This window comes from Hemicordylus capensis, chromosome 2 (assembly GCF_027244095.1).
Source record: "Hemicordylus capensis ecotype Gifberg chromosome 2, rHemCap1.1.pri, whole genome shotgun sequence".
NCBI lineage: Eukaryota > Metazoa > Chordata > Lepidosauria > Squamata > Cordylidae > Hemicordylus > Hemicordylus capensis.
In genome coordinates, this window is record NC_069658.1 from 190,193,664 (window position 1) to 190,215,186 (window position 21,523).

At 43.7% G+C, this 21,523-nt stretch overlaps 2 protein-coding genes across 5 annotated transcripts in view; both read right to left on the minus strand.

Moving 5' to 3' along the window:
- The window catches only part of LOC128342193 (olfactory receptor 10Q1-like), a 28,931-nt gene extending 12,320 nt beyond the window's left edge, over nucleotides 1–16,611 (minus strand). The window contains exon 1 of the mRNA XM_053289212.1: nucleotides 16,537–16,611. The gene's annotated coding sequence lies outside the window, so the exon portion shown is untranslated. The remainder of the gene's footprint in view (nucleotides 1–16,536) is intronic.
- Nucleotides 10,482–16,673, minus strand: LOC128342194 (olfactory receptor 10Q1-like). Of its 4 annotated transcripts, none has more exons than XM_053289214.1 (3): nucleotides 16,537–16,673; nucleotides 13,712–13,944; nucleotides 10,482–11,598 (listed from the first exon to the last, which is right to left on the minus strand). In XM_053289214.1, the coding sequence occupies exon 3, from the start codon at nucleotides 11,552–11,554 to the stop codon at nucleotides 10,604–10,606; it is 951 nt and encodes a 316-aa protein (XP_053145189.1). In that variant the 5' UTR covers nucleotides 11,555–11,598; nucleotides 13,712–13,944; nucleotides 16,537–16,673; the 3' UTR covers nucleotides 10,482–10,603. The 4 variants fall into 4 exon arrangements, with proteins under 4 accessions (XP_053145189.1, XP_053145192.1, XP_053145191.1 ...); XM_053289217.1 differs by having other exon boundaries at nucleotides 13,712–13,891; nucleotides 16,537–16,655; XM_053289216.1 differs by lacking the exon at nucleotides 16,537–16,673 and adding an exon at nucleotides 14,565–14,729.
- Between the last annotated feature and the right edge of the window lie 4,850 nt (nucleotides 16,674–21,523).

Here is a 21,523-nt window from a genome sequence, read left to right on the forward strand (position 1 = left end):
TTGCAACCCTAGCCTAGCTTCAACTGAACAAAGGAACCCTTCTCTACCTGCTCATGGTCCCCTAGGTCCCGCCCACCTGGTGTGCTGATTGGCTGATCACTGGACTTTACCAGCCTGTCAGTCAGGACAGGGTTCATTTCTGGCTCACTCTTTGGAGGAAAGGAGGGGCTGATCAGAGGCTCATTGTTACAGCCTCAGATGGAAGCAGTCTGCAGTAATTGAATAAAACTGTTTTTTAAAGTCTTTTCTTTTTACAAGCCTCTCCGAGTTGGTTTTTAACTCAGAAAAAGGGAGGGGGATTTCTCTGGTGCAAACACATCCTCAAGCATTCAGCAACTATCAGTTTTCTCATCCCATGTAAGCTTACATATGGAAGGTGGTTTTTGGTGTTTTTTTTAAATTTGCCCAGAGGGACCTTGGATTACAACACCCAATCCACTGGTCCAATTTTCTGCGAGTTTTAGGGTGCTTGTTGGGAGCATTTTGAACCCTACCAATATTACAGAATAGTTTTAGGAGAAACCTAGCTAGGCAGCTCAGCAGGGATGATTCAGCATTTCTTTCCTTCACGTGAGCTTGCTCTGAGACAAAGGCTTTAATCCGCTACAATAACCTTTTAACCTTATCTGTGCTTCATACTCCATGCTCCTATTGGCTGTAGGTTTTGCGTATGTATGTATGTATGTATTGTTCCGTTTTTATACTGCCTTTCACGTCATCCCAAGGCAATTTACAAAAGTTAAAATACAATAAAACTCCATAAAAATCACATTTAAAATCTTAAAATCAGTTAAAAAGTAAAAACCACAAAACACCAAGAAACAACCATTAAAAAAAACAGAAGCCGGAAAGCTGAGAGACCCAGCAGCCCCTAAGGCAGGGCTGCTCAATTTTGGCCCTGCTGATGATGGCCTACAATACAGGTGAAACTCGGAAAATTAGAATATTGTGCAAAAGCCCATTAATTTCAGTAATGCAAATTAAAAGGTGAAACTGATATATGAGACAGACGCATTACATGCAAAGCGAGATAAGTCAAGCCTTAATTTGTTATAATTGTGATGATCATGGCGTACAGCTCATGAAAACCCCAAATCCACAATCTCAGAAAATTAGAATATTGCATGGAACCAAGAAGACAAGGATTGAAGAATAGAACAATATCGGACCTCTGAAAAGTATAAGCATGCATATGTATTCAGTACTTGGTTTGGGCCCCTTTTGCAGCAATTACTGCCTCAATGCGGTGTGGCATGGATGCTATCAGCCTGTGGCACTGATGAGGTATTATGGAAGACCAGGATGCTTCATTAGCAGCCTTCAGCTCTTCTGCATTGTTTGGTCTCATGTCTCTCATCCTTCTCTTGGCAATGCCCCATAGCTTCTCTAAGGGGTCAGGTCAGGCGAGTTTGCTGGCCAATCAAGCACAGTACACTGTATACTTTTCAGAGGTCCGATATTGTTCTATTCTTCAACCCTTGTCTTCTTGGTTCCATGTAATATTCTAATTTTCTGAGATTGTGGATTTGGGGTTTTCATGAGCTGTACGCCATGATCATCACAATTATAACAAATTAAGGCTTGACTTATCTCGCTTTGCATGTAATACGTCTGTCTCATATATCAGTTTCACCTTTTAATTTGCATTACTGAAATTAATGGACTTTTGCACGATATTCTAATTTTCCAAGTTTCACCTGTACTCATAATCCCTGTCTCTTGGCCACTGTGGCTGGGGATCATGGGAGTTGTAGTTAAAAAACAGCTGGGGGCCCAAGTTAAGCAGACCTGCCCAATGGGGTAAAAGCCTGAACAAATAAAAAGGTCTTTAGTTGTTTTTTTAACACAGCCACAGATGTCAAAGAGTGGACATTCACTGGGAGAGCATTCCAGAGCCTTGAGGCAACAACAGAGAAGGCCCTGACCTACATGCACGACAATTTAGCCTCTCTCAACAAATTGGCAGCCAGTGCAGCTCTGTCAAAATTATTTTTGTAATTTTAATCCATTTTGTAACAGCCTGTGGATAAAACCATAAATTGAATTGAACGCTTCCATGTCTGAAAAAGTGTGTACGAAGTAAAGCGTGAGAGTTTATCAAGAGCTATTGTGTATTTCAATATTATTATTTAAAATATTTTTATCCACCTTTTGAGCAAACAAAATATCTCCAAGGTGATTCAGAATTTTTTAAATCCAAATACATATTAAAACAATGAAATAGATCAAATACCACAGCAAATTAGCAAAGGAAATGCAGATATTAACTCTGCATTAAGGAGCAAGGAAAACAATAGCAGACCAGAAGCTTAGCATTCCCTCAAATTCAGAAGATCCTGGAGATCCTCTGAAAAAGCACTGCTTTGTCATCTTAACACCAATAGCAAGTAAATAAAGTAAACTTCCCCAAGGATGGAGTTCTACAATTTTGGTGCCATTATTTTTAAAAAGGCCTGCCCTGATCCAGAAAAGCTTCTCACCATACTGCAGATAATGGAGGGACAAGGAGCAGAACCTTTAAGGAAAATCTCAGTATGGAACAGGTTTTTTTCTGAGTCTCCAGTCACAAACACTCAGCTTAGCTTATGAAGTTTATTATGGTGATAACATGGGGCAACCTTATCTATACCATCCTGGGTTGCTGAGAGAAAAGAAGTACATAAATCATTTAAATTTGCATCATGTAGTTGGCACAGAATTTGAATTGTTCTCAGCACAAGGACCTAGTAAATGCCATCAATTTGCTGCCACAATTTTATTTTATTTTATTTTATTTTATTTTATTTTATTTTATTTTTCCTAGAGACCGGAGCTATTAGTACAAAATGGCAGTCTGAAGATGCAGAGCCAGTAATAAACTAGCAGTTTGTACAAAAATTTACATAAACAGAATACGGGATTAATTTATTTATTGCTTCAAACCCTCTGAATTTCTGGATATCTGTGCTGCATGACAAGAGGAGAGCAAAATGGGCTGCTTTGCGGGAGAAGGAACTAGGGAGAAAATAATGGAAGAGAAAGTAAAAGCAACCCTGATCACTCAGAAACAGATTACAAATGGTACAGTCATTCCCCCACTTAGCCAGCCAGTTAGATGTGCAGTTCTGGCTGGAAGGGAAAAGAAGAAGAAGTAGGTCCAAACACCTAAAGAGCTACTTCAGGTAAGGTTAGGAGCTACCATATGTCCCAAGCTAACAAACGCCCCCACCTTCACTCCTGGTTTAGAATACATGTGATTAGTCAGTGTGGTGTAGTGGTTAGAGTGCTGGATTAGGACTGGGGAGACCCGAGTTCAAATCCCCATTCAGCCATAATACTAGCTGGGTGACTCTGGGCCAGTCACTCTTTCTCAGCCTAACCTACTTCACAGGATTGTTGTGAGGAGAAACCTAAGTATGTAGTACACTGCTCTGGGCTCCTTGGAGGAAGAGCAGGATATAAATGCAAAATTAATAATAATAATAATAATAATCTACAGGATAATCTAGAATTTTTGGCCAGCTGATCATTATACACACTGGCTGTCACCCAGAATAAGTTATTCAATATTACTACTCAAGAATTACTGTAAAGGGCAAATTAATTTCAATAGGAATACTTGAGAGCAATTTATTCTGGATATCAGCTACTGAAAAACTTTCTTTCTTCTTGAAGCATTCCAGTGAACGCTTGTTCTTTGTGACTTTGTTCGACTTCGTTTTCTCAACAAAAATAATGCCCTTACGCTACAATGACCTTGTGAGTTTTTGGCAGAGAGAATATATAAAGTCGTGAGTTTGTGGCAAAGATGAGATATAAAGATACAGGCAGCCTCTTAGGGCCAAACTAGGTAGGATTATGGTGATCTGTGATCAGATCTCCCATCTCTAAAGTTTGGCAAAAAGTAGCCATGGTGGGGCTCCAATTACAACATGCTAGTGGAGAAGAGTTTAACCCTTTCTCCATCATTTTCCTAATGAAAATCCCCACCGCCATCATTCCTATTTGGCCTGGTGGAGAAAATGTACATGTACACCTTGTGTACATGACAATTTTCACGAATGGGGCAAACTGACATCAGGGGAAAGGGGTTTAAAATGTTTCCGCTGTGCTATAGCCCCAATCCAAATTCCTCCTTCCCCACACAGATGCTTTTTACCAAATTAAAAGAGACAGGAGAGACAGGCAAGCTCTTGGTCATCTGATCAAGCTTGGCCCTTACTTAGCTGCCCAGCCACACTAGCTCTCCATGTCAACCCAAATAACCAAGTACAGACCAACTATTCCCAGCCCATCCTGAGATATACTATGGGGGAAACAACCGGTTCAGCCCTGCACTAAATACAGTATCTACTTTTTGTTCTCCAAAGTACATTCTGCAAAACACAAAAATAGATGCATGCACACATCAGAATATAACACGCAAATTAAAATCTCACAAACTCTTTTGCATAATTTGTTCAAAGAATGGAATCACTTTTGCAGATTGTTTAAAAAATAAGCCACAGAATCTAATCCTTCCTTTTTATAAAGAAGCAGCAAATGCACAATATGTTGCCAGATGATAAATCAGAACTGAATACAAGAAAGTTCTTTTCCTAGTTAGGTAACTGAACAATTTCTCAATGAATGTGGTAGACTTACTGATGGGGGTGGAATTGAACATTTTGCACAAGGCAAAGAACATGCATTACCATCTTATTTATTTGTTATTTCTCTGTGTAAACTGCCCTGAGCCATTTTTGGAAGGGCGGTATAGAAAATTGAATAAATAAAATAATAACAATAATTGTTGTAATACCCATTTCTCTTTAGAGCTCGCATAGTTGCCAGAATTTCAAACAAATAAAATGAACTATACTTTACCTCTAAGTTGTGTCGGTGGAGAGCAGAACTTAGTTCCTGAACAATATTTGGATGGGAAGCAGCACCGTGATGGAACTAATGCCACATGCATATCATTTCACACCTCACCTCTATGAACAAATAGCGTGCAGAATGAAATCAAGGGATCTTTCCCCATGCAAGCAGAATTGACTGGTTTAAATCTGAAACGTGTAAGACTTTTTTCCTGATTTATTTGCAATCCCATTTTATGAATTCTTTCCCCCTTGCCTCTTCTTTGATTCCATCAGAAGTACATTTTATGCCAGCTCAGTGAAGTTCCTAACTGATAGGCAAATAGCTTCATTACTGAGATGAACTTAAAACATCTCATAAGTCTCAAGGGGAAAGAGATGGAGAAAAGTTTAGACTTAGTCACTGCTGGGAAAAGGTTTGTTTGCACAGCTTTCCTGAATGGCAGATTCTGTTGTGTGCATCAGCTGCCCAGATCCAGGTGTTAGAGATGACATAAACCCATTCACCACATCTCATATGTAGCAGCCTGCTCATCTTTGTCTTATTATTATCTGTGTGAATAGAATGTATCAGCCCTGTGTGCCATTAAAACAAGCTCTTCACAACAGCAGCCAAACCCATAGGCACCGTCAGCAGGCTGTGTGAGGAAAAGCTCCTCAAGAAAAGTAGCTTGCCCCAGTTATCAATTTCTCTGATAATAACTCGGTTAACCCAGGCAAGGTGAGCCCAGCCTGGCTTAGGCTGCTTGGGTGTAGCGCTGGGGTCGGGGCCAGTCCTGGTGCTCCCTGCCGGCTTAACCCTACATTTAACCCCAGCCTTTAGCCAAGGGATTAACCATGGCACCAGGATTGTGTGGGTGCTCAGGTTGCACACAGCCCAAGCACACAAAGTGTCGGGCGCCTAGAGTGCTCAACTACTGGGGGATTCTCCCAGTGCACCACAGCGCATTGTGGGATATCCAAAGGCCAGGACACATTGTCCTGGCCTCCAGAGATCCATGCTGCCCCAGGCAGCACGGATCATGTAGAGCACGATCTGCGCATCCCTCCGATAAGGGAGGATCATCTGGGGGAAGGCAAGTTCTGCGCAGCCTTCCCCGCCCCCCTGCCTTTTTGCCTGGTCTTTGCTTGGCACCTAAAATGCAATAAACTAAGTGCCAGGCATATAGCCCAGGGGAGAGCCTTCCAAAGTCAGGGCACCACCACATAAAAGGCCATTTCCTCGAGGCTGCTCAGAGACGTGTTTTAAATGATTATTTTAACCAGTGAACATGGTAATGTGAGGGGTAGATAGTCTGACTCTTTTAAGTACCTAGGCTGATTTCTGTATGTACATAAACATAAGCAAACATCCTATTCAGAATGACATGGCTTACTTATATACTTCTCTCATATATTCTGAAGAGTACCTAAGAGTTATTTCCCCCCAAGAAGTTTTTGTTCACTGAAAATTTGGGTTGATATCCCAGAATTATTAAATTTCATATCATCTATGGTGAACAGAGGTATTTCTTATATAGCCACCAGCCTTCAAGTGTGTAGGCTTCTCTGTAAAAACATCATATAATCAAAATTTGGATTCATATCAAGGTGTTTGTGTTCAGGGTATGTGTGTGTGCAAAATGCTCATTCAAATCAAATCTTATTTTACCTTTTACCCCGAGCACACACCAGACAAGCCAGTGGCAACCACAGACGAACCTCTCCCAATTATCTCAATGGGCTGTGTGGCTCATAGCAAAGAAAATGTTCTCTTAAATTCCCAAGATCCATGCTGTTTAGGGCTTTATAGGTTTATAGATTTTGTATTTTGCCCGTAAACTTTTCGGCAGCCTGTGTAGATCTTTTAAGATAGGAGTAATATGGTCTCTCCGAGATGACCCAGAGACTAACTTGGCTGCTGCATTCTGGACCAACTGCAGTTTCCAGACTATGTACAAAGGCAGCCCCACATAGAGAGCATTGCAGTAGTCAAGTCTGGAGGTGACCAACAGATGTACTACTGTCCTGAGATCATTTATCTCAAGAAATGGACACAGCTGGCGTATCAAGCAAAGCTGATAGAAGGCACTTCTGGCCACTGCCTCAACCTGGGACACCAGGGAGAAGTTTGTGTCCAGAAGCACCACCAGCCTGCATACCTGTTCCTTCTGGGGAAGTGTGATCCCACCCAAAACTGGCAGATCAAAATCATCTCTCGAGTTCCGACCCTGCACAAAAAGTACCTCTGTCTTATCTGGATTCAGTCTCAGCTTATCTTTCATCCAGCCCATCACCACCTCGAGACAGGCATTTAGGGAGGTTATGCCTTCTCCTGATGATGTTGACATGGAGAAAAAGATTTGGGTGTCATCAGCATATTGATAGCACCCTGCACCAAATCTCCTGATGATCTCTCCCAGCGGTTTCATGTAGATGTTAAACAATGTCGGAGACAATATGGAGCCCTGAGGGACACAATACCATAATTCAGATTTTGAAGAACAACAGTCCCCAAGGGATACCATCTGGAATCTGTCTGAGGTAAGAGTGGAACCCCTGCAAAGCAGTGCCTCCACCTCCCAACCCCCTCAGACGCTCCAGAAGGATACTATGGTTGATAGTATCAAAAGCCCCCGAGAGGTCCAAAAGTACCAACAGAGTCACACTCACTCTGTCAATTCCCAACTGGAGATCATCCATCAGGCCAACCATAGCCCACCTGAAAGCCAGTTTGAAATGGGTCTAGATATTCAGTTTCATCCAAGACTGCCTGGAGTTGGGAGGCATCATATGCAGGGAGACATGGTCACTCTGGTGTTTTTGGTTAATCCACTCATTGATCCAGGCCAGCTTTTGAATTGTGCTTTAGTTACTTGTATTCCAGTCCTGGTGTAGAGGCGGGGCTAACAAACAGCCAGCGGCAAGTGTCCTGAAGGCAGTCTACAGTCTGTAAACAATATCTGTCTCATTAAACCGTTAATATTCCTGATTCAACTCCACTGTATTGTCCTTGCATACCACAACTCTGGATTCTACAGTCACCAGCTGCAAGATGGGTGAGATGCCCATCTGCTTGCTGCACTTGGCACCTCGTTTGCATGCCATTGTGGACCAAACTCCCATGGTGTGTGAACAAAGCCCAGTGCAGTACACCTGGTGTCGGAATGGATACGTGACTCCAGCAGCCACCCGACGGGGGTGGGGGGAGTGAAGAAGAGCCTCTGCCAACCCCCAGAAGTGTTTGGGGCCACAGCAGCCATGGGACACTCATCTTTCCCTGCTCAATGGTGGCCAAGCGCCTGGCCCAATTCAGACAATATGTTGTATCTCTATTCATGTGTCTGTACAGTACATGTTTTTGTTTGAATGTCTGTATCTGCATCCATTTAAAAAGTGAACCAGGTGTAATGGCCTTCCTGACAGCATAAGTGGCAAACCCGAGACCTACTCCATTTTTACAGCCACGTGCCCCAAGCAGTTAGGAGTTTTGGAATTAGGCAAACTAGACAAAGACCAGCAGTTGTCAGACAAAAAGGGTGGTTTATTTAAACAAAGGGCTAAGGGCTTGGGTTTGAAAGAGGGGGAAGAGGGGTTAACACCTTATCAAAAGATAGTAAAAGACACTGAGGTCATTCACACAACCATTTCAACTAGGGCTGGGGAGGCAGGAAAGCAGGGCACAACCTACCTTCCCCCATATGATACTTGCGGCTCTAGGATCACTCACATGGCACACAAAATTCCCCACCCCCACCCTACTGGGCAGGCAGTGTGTGTGTGTGTGTGTGTGTGTGTGTGTGTGTGTGTGTGTGTGTGTACATACATACATACTAGGGATGTGAGAATTGATTCGGGTACAAAACTATTTGTACCCAAATCTAGCTGATTCGGGCAACTTGTAGACAGAACAAATTGCTCCGGTGTTCAATTGCCCAGATTCAGGTACAAATCAAATCACCCAGATTTGGACCTCTATTTTGTGGCCACAGTGGGTTGGATGGTAGTGCCCAATATGTGGAAGCTACCACCAAAATTTCAAAGAAATTGGGCAAAGGGGTGATTTTAAATAGTTTTTTGAAATTCAAGCATCTTTAAGCCTTTTCCTATAGGGTATAATGGGGATATCAGCAGCCTTTTAACTCCATGTGGGGGGGGGCAGCAGGGTGGCCCAGAGTGGGTTGTGGTGGGTGGTAATGTCCAATGGGTGCAAGGACGCTACCAACCAGATTTCAAAGAAATTGGGCAAAGGGGTGATTTCTTAACAATTTTTTGAAGTTGGAGTGTCTTTGTGGCAGATTCAGGGCAGAAAGGGGGTTCCAGGGGCAGAAGAGTGGGTCAGGTGGTAGTGCCCCAATGGGTGCATGCTACCATCCAGATTTCAAAGAAACTGGTGAAAGGGGTGATTTTTAACAATTTTTTTTTGTTGGCACATCTTTAAGCTTTTTCCCATAGGAAATAATGGAGATTTACACAGCCCCATAATTCCACTTGGGGGGCACCAGCATAGCCCAGAGCAGGTTGTGGTGTAGTGCACATAGGGTGCCAACTAGCCTCAAAACTACAAGTCCAAGGGGTACTGGGTTTTGTTGTTTTCAATGTTTGAGGTGTTCTGAGAGTAGATTCTTTGGTGGGAAATGAGAGTGGATTCTAAGTTCATTCATCATTTTGCACCAAAGAAGATTATGAATAAACAAAGACGTTCATTCATCATCTTTTGTGCAGAATGATGAATGAACTTAGAATCCACTATCACTGCTCATCTTTGTTCAGGGGGTGATTCAGCAGGAGGTGGGGGCAGATTTGGACCCAAAACAAATTGGTAGTGATTCAGTTCGGGTACAAATTGAATTGAAAAAATTGATTCATGCACATCCCTAATACATACATATATATACACACCTGGCAAATATTTTTTAACCCATTTATTTTTAAGAAGCTCTGAATAAAACAATTCCCACTAACTTGCAGATTCTACATTTTGAATGGGCAGTCCTGCCACTTAAATTAGCTGAATGCACTATTTTTTACACCAGAATGCTCAGGGGAAGGTTGGTACTCTTTTTTTAATTCTTCAAGGAATACTTCCCACTTTGTGAAGGGAGCCGGTGGCTGCTGCTGACTCTTCCCCACTCACAGCGGCAACGCCATGGCACTGTGGAGGCTTTGGGCCTCCTCCTCCCTCCTCCGACTCTATCTGCAGATCTTGCTGAAAGTCCCGTGAGAGGGGACTTTGGACTCTCACGAGACTTCCAACAAGACCTGCAGACGAAGCTGCCAGAGATGCGAGGAGGAGGGAGGAGGAGGAGGCAGCAGCAGCGAAACTGGGATTTGAGCGGGCCTCCCTGGGAGTCCGGGAATCACTAAAAACAAAAATGTGGCTGTCCCAGGTAAAACAAGGCAGCTGGCAGGTATGTATAACAGGTGAATAGTTACTACAGAAGGCTAGTCTAGAGTTGCCCACTTTCGAAAGCAAAAATTCTGGTACCTGGGTGAGGTCTCAAGATGGAACCCTTCAAGGGTCAGGAGTGAAACTGGGTAGCAGATCCCAATAGTTCTTGGTGGGGCCAGGGGTGGAGAACTGTGGGTGAAGTCCAATGGAAAAGCTGTCTTTCAGTAGGGGTGTTCAAAGGCAAATAAAAGGCAGGGTTGAAGGAACCAGTCTTGCCATCGAACTTTTATTGTAACAGCCCCACCCCCATCCCCAAGTGGTCAGGCCATTTTCTTTCTTGGTGAGTTGGCAAATCTCAGTCACATATAAAAGCTAGGCCTCAGGCATTTGACTCTTACGTTTCCATGGAAACAAATTTCTTTTCCCATACTCTCTTTAGTGCCCCCTTTACTTCCTTGTTCCTGAGGCTATAAATCATGGGATACAACATGGGTGTAACATTGGTGTAGAACAGAGAGACCACCTTATCATTATCCAAGGAGTAGCTGGCCTTTGGCCGAATGTAGATGAAAATGGCACAACCATAGTGAAGAACTGCCACGACCAGATGAGCAGCACAAGTGGAGAAGGCCTTTTTCCGGCCTTCAGTACATTTGATCCTTAGGATGGAATTAGTAATGAATACATAGGAAACAAGAATCAGCAGGAATGGAATGAGCAAGATCATCATGCAAACAAGGAACACGGCCACCTCATTAGCATGCGTGTCACTACACGCCAGAAACAGCACAGGTGGAATGTCACAGAAGAAGTGGTTGATTGTGTGTGAGCCACAGAAGGGCAGACTAAAAATCAGCGTGGTGAGTCCCAGTGAGATTGTGAAGCCACTGACACAGGCCACCACCAGGAGCTGGATGCAGACATTCCTGCTCATGATGACAGTGTAGCGTAGCGGGTTGCATATGGCCACATATCTGTCATAGGCCATCACAGCCAACAGAAAGCACTCAGCACCCCCGAGGGCAATGAAGAAATACATCTGTGCAGCACATGCACTCAAGGAAACTCTTTTGCTCCTGGCCAAAAAGTTGGCCAGCATTTGGGGCACAATGACCAGAGTGTAGCAGACCTCAATGAAAGACAGGTTGCGCAGGAAGAAATACATGGGAGTGTAGAGGGCAAGATCAACTAAGGTTACAACCACAATGGCCATGTGCCCTGAGAGGGTGATGAGGTGCATGAAAAGGAATAAAACAAAAAATATAATCTGCAAACTTTCACTGGTGCTGAATCCCAGAATAACGAAATCAGCATCTGTACTCTTGTTCTGCCCGTCGATTTCCATTCTACATGTGGCGTTCAGCTAGTGTTGCTGGACCATGGATCAATCTATATAATTAAAAAATGACAGGACACATATCAGCAAAATACAGGCAAATTTGTAGAGACTATACCAGAATTATAAGGTTTGTTGGCCAAGTTTAAAAGCAAGGCAATGTTTATGCCGTGGTTGCGTTCCATGACAGTACAGGGAAAGTGCCTCGTGTAGTATTTGGAACAGGATTCAGCTTCCTGAGAATTCCAGCCTCTGTTTACATATTCACTAGGAGCAGTGCTGAAATACTGAAGTGCTGGAGCGCATGAGCCCTTCCTACACCCATTGCACAGATAACCTCCCATCTGAGCCAGAGTCTTTATGTGAAATCCCAATCCTGTGGAGTCTGTCCCCGTGTCATTTAGTCGCCTCAAAAAAGAGCAAAATCACATGACTGGGATGTCTGCACAATTGACTGTTCACATGGAAGAAATTATGGTGGAGGGAAGGGGCTCACAGTAAATAAATTCCCCCAGACTCCCGTTGCTGGATCTCCAGAACCCCACTGTTGTCGTTACATCATGGAATGGCACTTTTCACATTCTCAGAGTGCTTTTCTTTCTTTTCATCTGTCGATATCTATAAAGGACATCTAAAGAACAATTCTCCATGGGCTCAGTTCCATTTATATCTAGGATGGGAGAATTGTGACATACACTGTTGTTTTTCTTTCACAGATCAAACATGTGGGGCAAAGACCATCCGAGCCCCTCCCTAGAAATGAACTATGCCCCTTCTATAAATATGCATCTAGGCTGATATCCATCTGTAGCTCAGTGGAAGAGCACATACTTCGCATGTAGAAAATCCCAGGTTCAGTCCTTGGTATTGTTGGTGTTGATTGGTGTTGATCCTTGGTGTTTATTTTTGTGAACCACCTAGAGCCTTTGGAGTCAGGTGGTCTATTAGTTTAATTAATTAATTAATTAATTAATTCTCCCTGTAGGGCTGGGCAAAATCCCTGCCTGAAAGCCGAAAGAACAGTTGCCAGACAGAATAGACAGTACTGAGCTAGATGTACAAATAGTCTGATTCAATACACAGCCGTCTCTTTTGTTTTACTGTGTAAGCACTGACCAACATCCTGACTAACCCTGCACTTGCAAAACACACAGAGGCTATTCTCATGCGCAGGCAAAACCGGGCTTAGGAAGGGCAGCCCGGTTTTGCCTTTGCGTGAGAATCACGGGGAGCTGCATGGCTCATGGCAGCGACGGGCGGCAAACCTGCCTCCAGAGGCCGCCTTCTGCCAGCCCGGGCTGCTTGAACTCTCCAGGGCTAGGAGACTACGGTACTTCCGGCCGGCAATGGGGAGATCCCTATAAAATTCAGCATGGTGCATTATGACAGTTCCAGGGGCTGGGGCCATGTGTCCTGGTTCCCAACCCTCCATGCTGCCTGAGGAGGCAGCTGCATATCTGGGTACATGATCTCCATGCCCAGACCAGGAGTAAGGATCATCTGCGTGGAGGTAAGCTGTTCAAGTCTTTCTCCCCGCTCGCCCTCAAGCACTTTATCATCAATCATGAGAAAGGGCTCACAATGTTCCACTCATGCAAGAAGATTGCCTAGATGTGCTAGGTCATGGGGCGGGGGGGGGTTGGAACTGCACCCTTGCAATGCTGTGCAAACATTCCCTACAAGACATATGAGGCCTGCCACCGGTTGCACACCTTTTTGCACACATGCAACATGCACCAGCACAACATTAGTCTGAAACGCAAGCTCCAGGCTAAGCATGACTAACACACGAGCACTCCGCAAACCCGGTTTTGAAAATCATGAGCAGCTGTGGTGCAGCTCTGCGCCATGGCTACTCATAAGAACATAAGAACAGCCCTGCTGGATCAGGCCCAAGGATGCCCATCTAGTCCAGCATCCCGTTTCACACAGTGGCCCACCAGATGCCGCTGGAAGCCTACAGGCAGGAGTTGAGGGCATGCCCTCTCTCCTGCTGTTACTCCCCCACAACTGGTACCCAGAGGCACTCCGCCCCCAAGGCTGGAGGCAGTCTACAGCCCTCTGACTAGTAGCCGTCAATAGACCTCCTCTCCATGGCAGGCATCGGCCAGGGAACAGGAGGCCACTGGCCGGTGCCGCCGGGGGGTGTTGGTGCTGCAGGCTCACCCGGTGCCAACGGTGTGGCTGGGTCCGCAGGGAACTGGTCCACTGGTAGAGTGGGCAGGGGAACCATTGGTGAAGGGAGTGCTGGAACAGAATCCGCTGGCGATGGAGGCAGTGGAACCGCAGGCGAAAGCTGCCCTGGAACTGGACCACTAGGCGGCGGCACACCTGGATCACCCGGCTCTGTGGGAGGAAATGGGCCCGCAGGGGCCCCACCTTTCTCTAGTGCTTCCAACCTGTTGGAGAGAGACTTTAGCAACTGGGTCCTGGCAGTACCTCGTGTCCGACGAGGAACCTTGGGAGGCACACACACCCCTCCAGATGGGCCAGCAACCTTATCAGAAGGAACAGCCTTGGCCTTTTCCAGCACTTCCATCCTGTTGATTAGGCCCCTGATGAGCACCATTTCCACATCATCCTCATCCGAGGAAGATGGCGGGGGGGCGGGCCTCTTGGGCTGCCTAATGGGCCACCCCCTTTCTTTTCTTTAGCCTTCCTGGGCATTTGAACACTCCCTGTCCTTAACTAAAAAGGACGCACAGAGAATACTGCAGGGTGAATGAGAAAATTACCAAGCTGGCCCTTAAGGAGCAGAGAAATCCCCAGAGCCTTAGTACCCTAAGTAAGAAACCCTTAAGCAAGCAGCTCACAGGAACAAACACTCCCAAAAGTCTCTGCTGCCCCGGTGTGTAAACCAACCACCCAGCTACTGCCACTGCCCAAATAGCAAACCCCACAGCCCCAGTGGGAACCAACAACCAAATAACGCCCTCCCCAACCAGCTATGACAACCACCCAGAGGCCCTAACCGGCAGGAATAACCATCAACAACAAGGGGGGAGAGGGGGGAACAAACCAGTGGGCTAAAGCCCTCCGACGAACAGGCCCATGCCGCCAAAGGGGCCTAACAGCCGAGCGCCGAGATCTCCGCTGACCGCAACGCTGCCGCCGCCACCTCCTTCTGCAGCCCGCGGCGGACCTGAAGGCCCCGCTGAATGCGCCGCTCACCCGCTATCGGGCATCCCCACCTGAACTGCATGCTAAGAAGGAGCTCACGAAAGGAGCTCCTTCATCAAATGCCCAGGCCGAACTGAGGAGCCTGGGGCATAGATCGGCCGATCACGGCCGAAACCACGCCCCCAAACCTAAAGGGCCAATCAGCCTGCTTCTTGGGCCTCGTGCAGGGCAGGGCTGGGACAAACTCCCTCCCCTCAGCACGAGGCCAAGGTGAGGGGGATTCTAGACAAAGGTCTGATAGTGGGTAAGGATGCCCGCATGTGGGGGCTCTGCCAAAGTAAGCGTATGGAGATGTAAGGAGTCATCTGCAGCCAAAATATCCTTGATTTGCTTTTCTATCCGGGGAGACCATTTGGCCCTTATTAACTGGGAACCTTCACAATAGTCAAACTGGAGAACCTCCTCAAGGTGAACCCCATCCCCCAGTGTCTCTAATATAAGGGACAGTAGGAGATGGTCACTATCCATTCGTCTCTCAATGCTAAATTGAATCAGAGACTTAAGCACATTTCGTGATACAAATACATAGTCCAAAACTCTCACTCTTAGCCCAGACCAGCAGGTAAATTCACCCACTGTGTCCTTATCCATCGCTCCGTTTAGCTCAAACATCTAGTGCATTCATTGTACGAGCCAAATACGACCTGCTAGGTTGCAAACCTGATCTGCCATTTTTGTAATGGTGGCGGGCAATCTCTTTCTAGAGGATAGCTTTGGTAAGTTGTATACAAACAAACGTCATTTGGCCCCATTCTAGCATTCAAATCACCTCCAATTATAGAATAAAAATTTGAGAATTGTGCCAAGAGGTTATCAAGATAATGTTTAAGGCCTTCCCAAATCTCCTTAATACTAGCATGCAATTTCTGTGGTGGAATGTATACATTTATAACCAGAATATTGTATTCCTTCATCTTAATAGCAACAGATTTGGCAAAATGGAGATATGATGCCAACTCATCCATTCCTGCTCGCAATTTAGTAGAGATAAATAAGCCCAAACCCCCTCTGGCTCCACCCATAGAACACATAGCCCTCCAGTTCTATATCTGCCATCATCCAAGTCTCCTGCACCAATCTGGCCACTCCGCTTTTTCTTACAGAGAGGGTATATACATTCATTCTGGATAGCAATGACCCTAGTAATGAATATTTGAAAGCCTTCCAAATGGTTACGAATGCTAAAAAGTTTCAAGGGAATCGCATCATGATAAAATGCCACAACCAATCTCTTGTGAAACCCAGCATTTGGAAACCAATAAACTGATTTCATATCGAGGATGGAAGATTTACACCCGAGGAGTTGTATTAACGATCATCTTATTGTTGTCTGACTTGACTAGCGGCCATAATTCTGGGGAGAATTACCAACTGATATGGGGACTTGATTTCTCTGGAGCTTGCAAGGATAATGCCAAGTGTCGTAGCTAGCTCTGGGCAGGGTGTATCTTGGTGAGTTATTATAGCCAAGCCCTTTGTTATGGAATTTGTTATTAACTGCTCCTTGTGCATTAAGAGCCTCCCCAGGTCGATAACTGATTTCAACCCTCCCATTTTCCCATCCAGTTTGTGTATTTTTTCATAGATGTCCAAAAGTGTTTTGAGAATTAATAGTGTCTGCCTGGAAAGGATTTCAAGTGTATCAACATCAGAAATATCAGGGTTAGCCTCAGTTAATTACTGAGTCCTCTTTGCCAGAGAAGAAACATCAATAAAGGGGGGTTGGTTGTGCGAGTTAGAAACCTCATCGTCCAACACAGCATATCTATTTTTGGTGGGAAATGTGTTGATATAATTCTCAAGATATTTACCTTTCACATAATGGTCATCTTAACAGGCTGTTGCTCCAGCAATGAGAGGGCTCATTTCTTTGAATTCATTCCTCCGGCAGATAAGGGTGAAAAATAGGGAAACTCCAAGAGAATGAAAAGGTTCCAAAAAATACAAATAACAACTCCAGCGGGGGGGGGGGGGGGAGTACACAGGAGAAACTGCAGACACTTGTTGAAAACTTAAAATAAATCTTGAGCTCATTAAAAGAGAATAAAACAGTAAAAAGCTACAGAGCTCCCAAAGCAGAGTCTTGGCTGAATGCCATCTTGGCTCTCATCTGGCTTCTGCAGTCCAGCTGTTCTCCACTTAGCTGAGAGCCACAAGGCTGAGAGCCCTTGTGCTCTCGCCCCTTGGTCCACACCAAGAGGCTCACACCCTGACTCAGCTGGGTCTTATGTAGCTGTTACCTGGAAGGGGTGGAGCAGAAACAAGCACTCAGGGCCCTGCCCAACAGAGCTCTCTTCCCATCTCCCAGGCCCCTGGCTCAGCTGGATCTTATGTAGCTGTTACTTGGAAGGGGTGGAGCAGAAGCAAGCACTCAGGGCCCTGCCCAACAGAGCTCTCTTCCCATCTCCTGAAACCCTTAAGAGTCGCGGCTTGTAGGCAAAATTGTATGCAGATGATGTGGTTCTTACAATTACTCAACCAAAGGACTCAATAATGGAGCATATAAATCATTATAGCATGGTTTCAGGATATAAGATCAACAAAAACAAAATGCAGATCCTTACATGGAACTTCTTAGACACAGAACTATTATATTTGAAAGACAAGACTGGATTTCAATTGACAGAAAAACCAATTAAATATTTGGGGATTAATTTAACAGCAAATAACAAAGACCTGTTTAAGAATAATTATTTACCGTCGTGGAGCCTTATTATGGCAGATATAACCAGGAGGAAAAAATTAAATATTTCTTGGCTGGAAAGGATAGCATCTGTCAAAATGAATATTTTACCAAGAATGAACTTTTTATTTCAAATGATCCCTATTAAAATTGAGGATAAGACATTTACTATGTGGTAGAGATATATAAATTCTTTTATTTGGGCCAATAAAAAACCAAGAATTAGGTTCAGGGTCATGCAAGATGTAAAAGAACGGGGAGGATTGGCTGTTCCTAATTTGAAATTATATCATCCCACCAGTTGTTTGACATGGATTTCAGACTGGATTAGAGAACCATATGGTTCGATGATGGCTATGGAAGGGTCTGACCTTCTAGAAGGGTTACATAAGTATTTATGGACTAATATAAAAAGGAAAGATCATAACATAAAATCCCATACAGTTAGAAGTAGCTAATTACATGTTTGGGACAAATATAAGAATAGGATAAGTCCAGAGCTATCACTTTGGCATCTATCTTAAATATCTTTTTCCATGGAGATGAAAATCCTAGAAATTTTGCCCACTGGAGAGAGAAAGCATACAACTTGCAAAGCTTAACTATAGGAAAAACAAAAATGAAACCCATCCAGACTTTTGCTTCAGAATGGTCCAATGAGCCCTCATGGTTTCAATATCTGCAAATTAGTACTATAGTTCAGAAAGAAATACAGAGACAAGGTGGCAAACTTAGAGCCTTAACAGAATTCGAAGTATTAATTACTAAAAATACCAATCATTTACTAGGATTGATACATAAGTCGCTATTGAAATATGATTCAGAAACAGAACAGGTAAAAGACAGTATGATTAAGTGGATGCAAAATTTAAACAGGACAATTGATATGAAACAATGGGAGTACCAATGGAAGGTGAACATTAAATTTACAGCAAATAGTACCTTAAAGGAAAATTGGTATAAAATGTATTTTCGCTGGTATATTACTCCCATGATGTTGCAAAGATGGATAGTAATTACTCTGGAGATTGTTGGAAGTGTAAGAGCCATGTGGGGACATTTTATCATATGTGGTGGGCATGTAGCAAAGCACAATAATTCTGGGCGGGGGGGGGGGCGGGAATCACCGTAAGACGCAATAAATTTTAAACATAAATTTCCCTTATTCTCCAGAGGTTTTTTGGTTAAATATGACTAAATCCTATATTCCTACCAAGTTTGTGAAGCTGTCTTTGTATATGATTACTGCAGCCAGGAACTTATATGCTGCTAATTGAAGACAACAAATAATCCCAACTGTAGATGAGTGGTTATTAAAGCTATAGGAATATGCCTCTATGGCTAAAGTTACTGCTTACTTACGGAATATTGAGATGAAACATTTGTTTCAATTTGGGAACCTTTCATAATTTACAATTTAGCACAGGGGCAATACCCCCATCCAAGATTTGGTTTTTCTTTGCTGGTCAATGGACCGAATAAAGTTGATTGGTTGGTTGGTTGGTTGGTTGGTTTGGTTTGGTTTTTCTTTCTAGAATGGACAGCCAGTTAAAGTGTTATCTCTGGGGTTTTTTTACATTTCTTGGCAAGGGTGTGTGTGTCTGTGTGTAGGGTGGAGAACAGAGGGCTGCTGAATCCCCAAATGATGTATGTAAATGTGAGATGTCCAAGAGATGTTAACTGTAAAGTTACTTTTATCTTTCTTCTTTTTCTATGTTCCTTTCTTATTTGGGTTATCTTGTTGGGAAAATAATAAAAAGATATTTAAAAATAAAGAGAAAAAAGAGTCGCTGCTAGTCAATGTAGACAATAATATTGAGCTAGATGGACCAATGGTCTGACTCAGTACAAGGCAGCTTCCTATGTTCCTACCACAGGTAGTGTATGAACAGCCACTTCTCTGACTTCTTTCTCTGAAAGTCTACATATGGCCAATGAAGAGAAAAATCGCAAGTATTACCATTGTCAGTTGGTCATACTTCTTGGCCCTTTAACATCTCTCAGGGCATCTTCACATATTAGTCTTAAAAGTGGTCCTTGCCTCCATCAGGTTTGAAATGCAAATATAAAGCCAATATTGCCCAGAAAACCCATTTGCACCACAAATGCCTCTACTCTGCTTCCCTTCCAAATGACCAAAGGTTAATAACAGTAGCACAAGAAAGGCTCAAAAGCTACTTAAACCTGTTGTGTGATCACCATCTCAGTCAGCAGAGTCCAAATATAGGCATGCATCTTAGCTTCTCTAGTAGAAAAAAATAATTATTTTCCACTCCACTGGAAATAATATTACATCTGAAAACACTGTCATTTCTTACCTCTTAGGAGTCTGGTTTTTTAAATCCCTTTTTTAGGAGTAATTTTGTTGATCAAAACTGCCAGCTACAAAATACTCTTCTCTTGATAATGTAGTTATAGAAGAAATTAGAAGTCTAAGGGGTAGCATGGGAAGGTCTGTCCCCTTCTTGCAATCTGGGCAAGAGATTAGGAGGAGGGAATCCTGACTGCAGCAGGGAGGGAGAATAGTCTGAGCAGTGAGCTGTTGAAAAGAGGCTGGTCCACATGGAAAATATATGCAAGCATTGTGTATGGAATCCACAAGGGAAACTGGAATCTGACGCAGGCTAAGAGTTAGTTGAGATGCAAGCTAAATCAGTTGCTCGCTAAATCATTAGTTGTACAGCAAGTGCAGCTCCGGATGGAGGCGGGGGGAGCACCCCCTCAGAAGAGTAGTTGAACCCTCCTCTCCCCCCCCCATTTCTGTTTTAGAGATCTGACATGTGGATTGCAGATCACCCACCCAGAAATGCACTTTACTCCTTTTGTGTGACCCCCTTCAATTTTTTTCCCCTGGTGCCACCACTTTAGTACAGAAATGTTAAAAACATTTAATATTAAAATATTAAATAATATAATACACATTGTTTATAATATAATATTTATATAAAATTGTTAGGGGGGAGGGATTGTGTGTGTTTTCTTACTTTTTCCTTTTTAAAAATTTGATTATAGTATGAATTTTAGCTGTATTTTAAAAAAAGAAAAGAAAAAGGCTTTTTTTTAATGAATGCAGGCAGGACTGGCCCATGCACTAGGCAGCAATAGGCAGTAGCTTAGGGTGCCAAATATTGGCAGGGGGCCCTGCAGTGAAAAGCTGTGCAGTGGCTCATAGTGCAGCTGGGGCAGGAGTGGTGGTGAGGAAACAGATTGTACCTTTAAAAATGTGTGAAATGTCCTGTTGGTGCTGCCCCACTCCCCACACCATTGCCCTGCTCTGCACAGAGTCCACCCTGTGACATGCCCCACCCTTGATGCTGTACAAAATGCATTCAGGTGGGTCATCTTCCACTAGTGACAGCGCAACTCACAGAGCACCACAACTGCAAAATGGCCTTTCATGAGCAGCTATTGTTTGTTAATCTCTCGATATTATGATCATACCAAACTGCAGTATTGCCTTGTAGATGAAACTTGACATTAGGTGTAAAGAACCCAACAAGGAAATACCTGGAGATACTGGACAGCAGAACGTTTCACATGCACAACAATTTTTGCCAATTCCCCCCTTCCCTCTGGTGCCTCCAATGCCCCCGCAATATTTCCCTAGAGGCCAGGTAACCCTCATATTGGGAGCAATGGGGTGTGGGATCAAAGAAATTTGTTGCACGTGTGAAACATTCTAACACAAGTACAGCATTAATCTGGATGCTGCCCAGTTTGTTTTTATAATTAGCCCATACTTCTAGAACTGCTTTTCTAGAGATATTTAAATTAAAGTATAATAGAGCTCCTTCATATTTACACTGTAATACCATTGGGGGAAAACTTTAACAACTTGAGCATTATCCTACTCAAAAATAAGCTCTGGAATATTTATTTATTATCTATCTATCTATCAAATTTTTATACTGCCCCAAACTTTCGTCTCTGGGCAGTTTACAATAACATAAAACCGGTTTAAAACATATACAAAAAATTAAAAACAATTTAACAATTTAAAAATAACCAGAAATTAAAACCCCAAAATATTAGGAAGCTGAGAAAGCTTGGGTGAAAAGATGGGTTTTCAGGTGTTTTTTGAAAATTGACAGAGATGGGGAGGATCGTATCTCAAA

What these genes read in the sequence shown, in the direction of transcription:
- LOC128342194 (XM_053289214.1), bottom strand. Translation starts at nt 11,554, where the DNA reads ATGGAAATCGACGGGCAGAACAAGAGTACAGATGCTGATTTCGTTATT.